This window comes from Lolium rigidum, chromosome 7 (assembly GCF_022539505.1).
Source record: "Lolium rigidum isolate FL_2022 chromosome 7, APGP_CSIRO_Lrig_0.1, whole genome shotgun sequence".
NCBI classification, from domain to species: domain Eukaryota; kingdom Viridiplantae; phylum Streptophyta; class Magnoliopsida; order Poales; family Poaceae; genus Lolium; species Lolium rigidum.
In genome coordinates, this window is record NC_061514.1 from 330,456,712 (window position 1) to 330,463,150 (window position 6,439).

Consider the following 6,439-nt stretch of genomic DNA (forward strand, 5'->3'; position numbering starts at 1 on the left):
ATAGTGGTATTTTCTCTTGTGTGCACTACTAGCCCACAAAAGGGATATGATTTGTTTGTCAATTTTTTCAATTGTTGACTTGTTCAACAGTCTCACAGATATTTGGTATGCAACAACGTTGGACAAGCAAGAATCAATTTTTTTCACTCTACTACCAATGAAAAAACAACTGTGCTATAATCTCTTTGTAAAAACCATTTTCTGAATCTCTGTTGCCAGCAGGATTTTTCATTTTCATAGATTTGCATCAGCTTCTTCTGTCTCTAGAATTTCCTAAGCAATTGTTCATTGGTGAGACAAGTAAGTTCTTCTGTGGCTTCTAAATCAGCGAGCTCCTAGGTAAAGTCTTTCCTTTTTCATTTTTCAAATTGTCCTGTAAGATTTGTACCCAACATTTCAGGTCATTCTTCACTCTTCTTAATCCGCATAACTTCCAGACTGTATTTTTTTTCCTCAGACAGGTTGCACCCAGATATTTTATACTCTCATAAGTCTTTTTCCTCGAGCTACCTTTTTTCTCAAATCTGAACTCTTACTTGTTTTTCTCCCACTTTTTCATAGTGTTCAAAATACTGTGATCTGAAACATCTCTTGAGAGTTTATGAACGGGACAATGTCTCGACCCAAGCGCACAGCCTGTATATATACATAAGAACATGAAGGAAGTTGGTATCTCGACTTTTCTTGTGGAAATGGGGAGTTACACCGGACTTAATCAGTTATAATTGTGTACAAAAGCATGGAGCTAGCATGACCTCTCGTCCACCACCAACAAATTCATGGGTGATCAGGAGCTTGTCAACTCCTCCGAGTACCTTCTCATTTTCTCCGGCGCGTAGAACCCGTCCTGCCCGACACCGGCTGGGCGGTCCGGCCGTAGAGCGTGGTACCTGCTCCCTTCCCGCCCGAACGACGCGCCGACGTCGCTCTTCGACCTCAGCAGCTGAGCCTCGGCCGGCAGCCCCGCCACGGCCGGCTCCGCCGCCGTCTCCCCGCCGCGCGCATGGGCGCGGGAGTCCCGGGTCGTCACGCTGCTCAGCGGTGTTCTCTCGCACGACGACAGTGGCGTGCTCTCGTAGGAGCTATCTCCGCCGAACGCGTCGTGGCTGGAGGACAGCCACCGCAGGGCCTTCTCGACATGCTCGTCGTTGGGCACCTTGATGCTCTTGCGGTCATGGCCGTGGCCTTGGCCCTTTTTGCTGCTCGCCAGCAGCTTCTTGATGTTCTTCAGAAACTTGAGCTTACCATGCCCGGCCCGTTTCTCCGGCGCGGAGGCGGCAGTGGTCGCCGACACGCCCGGACTCCTCTCTGGCTCGTCGTGACCTCCGCGCCGCTGGCGATCTTCGCCGTCGCCGTATAGCGACTCGTTCAGCGGCGATAAGAGCGAGGGGTCGAGGCCGAGGTTGCCGTACCGTAGCATGAGCTCCTTGGCCTTCTCGCTGGAGCGGTAGCTCATGCTCTTGCTCAGCTCCATGGCCGACGACATGCCGGCGCCGGCGCCGTCCTGATCTTGTTGGGCGGAAGAGGACTGGTGGTCATTGCCACGGAGGTCGTGGCGGAGGCATGCGTTGACCCACTTGAGGTAGACAAGCTCCTCGACGTGCGCGCAGTGGTTGCTGTGCAGCTGCTCGATCTGCCTCGTCAACCTCTCGTTCGTCTCCCTTAGGTAGCTAGCCTCATCACCATTGTCCTCCTGAGAAAGAAACAGAGGGGCCGGATTAGCTTTAGAATTCTTGCTACTCCAACAAGATTAATTATAGCATGTTTAGGCAAATAAAGAATAAAATTTTGCGAACGCTGAAGTTTGAGTAGCACATCGCAAAGATTTTCTAGACAACAAAATGTATAGGGACGAAATGTTCTCAAAAGAAAGTGGACACCTTATGCGGATGCTTCTTTTTTTTCAGTTTTCAGAGGGCCCGGGAGAAAGTGACAGATACTATGGTAAAGTTTACCAACAAATGTGAATTCTCCACCTTTTGCGTGGGCATTTCACCGATTGGCTGCTATACCTCCAGAACTGTTTTTATTTTTTGAACAGGGGCGGTCCCCAAGGAAATGAAGCAACTTACTACTATAACTTTCAAAATATAAGACGTTTTGGTAGGCTAAAACAGAATACATTTTATGTTTTGGAACGGAGGTAGCATTTCACATGGTTTGCAAAGGTATTTTGAGTAAAGACTGAGAAAATTGTGCACAAACATGTTCGCAAGTTTCATAATTTCGAGTTTCAGCCCACCAAATACTCCGTATGTAAGGTATATATAAAATGTTGTAGTTTGGGACATCATGTCAAAGCTGACATAAACTAATTCTCACCTTATGGTTCATGGCACCACGCAAGCATACGCAGATCAAATAACAAATCAATAATTTAAAAGGTTCTCAACATGACCTTTAGCATGAGAATAACTAATCAGAGATGCTGAAGGGTTTGCCTAAGAAAAAGGAGGGATGGGGAAGGCTAATATGTTGGAGCAACCCAAGTCAAATTAAAGCTGTGACAGCGGCATATAACAATTCAGAGATTTCAGCCGCCAGTTTAGCCCAAACCAATGGAGACGCCAAAGGTCATTTTACCAACAAAACTGCAAACCGGCAAGAGAAAGCAAGCTCTCTTAGCACCTTTCTTATCTAATATAGATCGAGTTGTCCAAGTAGGCATAAAACAATTTTCTAATGCGATATATTTTAATGTATTTGACACTTCTAAGACGACTGAAAAAATGTTGATTTTTATGCCGACCTAGTTGCACATTTTGGTACCTACAGTTGGCTGTAGAGGTGTGCAACAGTTGCAGATAATTTTAAAAAATGTGTAACTGTTTTTGTTGTTGTTGGATACATAACTCTGAACAACAAAAATGACATGTAACAGTGCTAAAATGCAAGCAAAATGGTGGAGATAGTGCATTGGAATGTAGAACTAAGAACACGATTACCTCGTGAACCAAACTGACAGAGGTGGCAACCTGCTCTGCATCCTGCAGCCTTAGAGCAAGCTCCCTGTTCTCCTCCTGCAGCACGTCGTTCGCCTTCCGGAGAGATGCCGCCTCCGCCGCCAGCGCCTTCTCCCTCTCCTCGTCGTTCTTTTCGAGCTCCTTCACCCTCTCCCGGAGCGCTACCGCCTCGCGCTGGGCCTCCTCCCGCTCGACCTGTACCCTCTCCTTGAGCGACCGCACCTTCTCCTTGGCGCGGCCCAGCTGTGCCCGGACGACGTCCAGCTCCGACGTATGCTCCTTGAGCCTCTCGTTCTCCTCACGCAGCGACAAGACCTTGAGCTCCAGGTGTCGCGCCTCCACGGCGGCGACGCCGAGGCGGTTCTCGAGCTCCCGAACGGTAGCCTCCTGCTCCCTGAGGTCGTCCAGTTCCATGAGCTGGAGCTCCAGCCTCTGCTCCCGCTCCACGAGAGACAGCCAGAGCTCCTTGAACCGGTCGACCTCCTCACGCTCTTTCTCCGATTGTTTCTTCTCCGATTCGGCGTCAGAGCTTGCTGATCCTGCTGCCACGTGGGGAGGCATAGTCTGAACTCTTGCCACAAGAACCGGCTCGTCGTCCCCGGCGCCGATCGACGCGCCGTGAATCACGTTTTCCGAATATTCATCCTTGGGTGCCAAGGACAAGAAATTAGACATAGCTCGATCGCATAAATTAGACATAGCTCGATCGCATCAAGATTCAAGAAATGAGAGTTGTAGGCCTAGGATCACAACTTACATTGGATGCCAGAATTCGGAGTCCATCACCGGGCGCAGGAAGAGCACGAGGTCTAGTTGCTACAGACAAATCGATGGGTGGAAATCAAGTCGTGTGTAAGACTAATAAGAGCTAAAGCATGAAAAGACAAGCTGCATACCGGAATTTGGCTTATCTACAGCAGAAGCAGCCAGACGTCGCCGGCGATGACGGCGAGGCTGCTGATCGGACACGAAGCGCGCAGCCAAGTAAACAGCAACGGCGGCGGCGACCACTGCGGATCCATGAGACGGTCTCCCCTGGCTGCTGCTCTCGGTCCAGCCAAGGAAGCGGCTGATCAGCGCGGGAGCAGGGAGGCTGACCAGAGCACGATCAAAGCCCGCCCTCATGGGATCAAACCGGAGAGAGAATCCGAGGCCAGCTCCTCCATTCCCGCCTCCCTCCATCTCCCCTGTGACTTCAAGCATGCTCTGCTCGCCAATTCGCCATGCCCAGGGCCAGGGGGCACCGAAGCAGCGACCTTGGGGGGGAAGAGGAGGCCCCATGGGGTATATATGTCAAAGAAGACCCATTTCGGTCAAAACAAAAAAAGAATGGTTGAGGAATCGGTGCGGGGAGATAAAATAAAATTTAAGATTTGATTCCTTGTTGCTTGGATGTGGAAGGTGGCTAAAGAGAAGAAAGCATCAAAGTGGCCCAGGAGAAGGTGCAAAAGCAGAGGCCAGTGTCCGTTGAGTCTTGATCTCTTCTTCTTCTACAGTACTACATTGAGATGATGCGTGCGTGAAATGATGTGGAATTATCAAAGAGTACACCACCTCGTGCGGACGCCGATGAAATGGGGGTTGAATTGGTGCTTGGAATTGGTTTGCTGCGTGATGCGGAATTATCAAAGTTTTCGTGATTTAGTTGTTTCTAGAAAAGCGTGTCGTGTATTTTTAGTCGTCTGGGAATAAGACGGATAGTGTGTAGGTGTTGAAGATATGAGTGCGTCATGGTGTTATCCAGCGGTGGCAAAACCATGTTCTACATACCATGGATGGTGGACCGTTGGCAGCAGAACCATGAGCGTACTTTGACCTATAGCATGTATGCCGATTTTCATTTACTGGCGCGCACTGCTAAGCTTGTTTGACATTACATGGTGACTCAATTATTATGCGTGATATCATTGACGTGATCATCGAGCTATCATTTCCCTTTCTAGAACGTGAAAAGAACCATGATAGATGTTCGCCATCAGAAATCATATCATGTGTTGCACAAGTAGCACAACCGTGCCAAGTGAACAGAACCGAAGGAATAATATTATTCTCAGGCTGTGACTAATTCTCAATTGAATAAGAATTAACTGAGTTTTCGTTTAGACAATATCATCTAATATCAATTGAGACTCATATTGCAACTCATAACTTGACACGAATCACAAAATAAATTTAATCGCACATGCCACTTTTCAGCTGTAACCAGCTCATTTGCAATTGAACAAAATCTCGATTGCAATCTATCCTATCACTCATATGTACACGAATCTCAAAGCAATTTCGACAATGTAGAACTTAGTTGAGCACTAAGCTAATCACAAGTTCAAATTATTTCACCCTCACTTAAAATTGGCATAACTTTTCCACTTTTTTGTTTTGACCAGGTGACCTCTAAGCTGTATGGACAACGTCGGGACTTGTGTCGTGCGAGTAACCTTTGAACAATTACAATAGCTGCACAAACATGTGCCTAAAAACAAAACAAAAATCCCTAACATCTACGACACTGATAAGTGAGCCATATCGCATCACGCAAAACATTCAGCCAAGACAAATAGTTGGTTCGACTTTACTTGTACACACCGATGATCTAGAGTAAAGTACATGTCGTGTAACTGAACTTGTCACTGGTGTTCGGTCATGTCATCGTACATATGAAATATGCGATTACTTGCGCACACCTGTGATGTATTGGATTGCTCGCAATGTTCTCATCATCTCCCCTCCCCCCTTCAAAAGGCGTCGACCTCGACGCTCCAAGGTCTTCTCCGTCATACAGTGTCAAATCAGCAACATTGAAAGAATTACTGACACCAAACTTATCAGTTTTAAGATCTATAGCATATGCATTGTCATTGATCTTGGCAAGTACTTTGTAAGGACCAGCACCACGAGGAAGCAACTTGGACTTCCGTAGCTTGGGAAACATGTCCTTGCGAAAATGAACCTAGACCATATCACCAGGTTTGAACAACATCTCCTTGCGCTTCTTGTTGACTCTTGCAGCATTGTTCTTGCCTTTCTTCTCAATCCGCTCTTTAGTCTTCTCATGTATCTTTCGTACAAAATCTTTCCTCTTCTATGCCTCCATATTGACTCGCTCATGTATGGATAGAGGCATCAAGTCAAGTGGAGTAATGAGTTTGAAACCATACACCACCTCAAACGGACATAGCTGTGTGGTAGAATGTACCGCCCTGTTATAAGCGAACTCAACATGCGGCAAATAATTTTTCCACTCTCGCAAGTTCTTCTTCATCATGGATCTCAACAGTTGTGACAATGTTCTATTCACCACCTCAGTTTGACTGTCGGTTTGGGGATGACAAGTAGTGCTAAAAAGTAGCTTCGTCCCCAGCTTTCCCCAAAGTGTATTCCAGAAGTCACTACGAACAATTGGGGCTTCAGTGACGGTATGGGGCTGACGTTTGAGAAATCTGTGAGCGAACATCTTTTGCTGTGACGGTGTCGCGTTT

At 47.3% G+C, this 6,439-nt stretch overlaps 1 protein-coding gene across 1 annotated transcript; it reads right to left on the minus strand.

The window, feature by feature from the left end:
* Positions 1-657: 657 nt before the first annotated feature.
* LOC124678933 (protein CHUP1, chloroplastic-like) lies at positions 658-4,206 on the minus strand. Its single transcript, XM_047214786.1, has 4 exons — positions 3,860-4,206; positions 3,721-3,779; positions 2,946-3,608; positions 658-1,693 (listed from the first exon to the last, which is right to left on the minus strand). The coding sequence occupies exons 1-4, from the start codon at positions 4,164-4,166 to the stop codon at positions 788-790; spliced, it is 1,935 nt and encodes a 644-aa protein (XP_047070742.1). The 5' UTR covers positions 4,167-4,206; the 3' UTR covers positions 658-787.
* Positions 4,207-6,439: the final 2,233 nt, after the last annotated feature.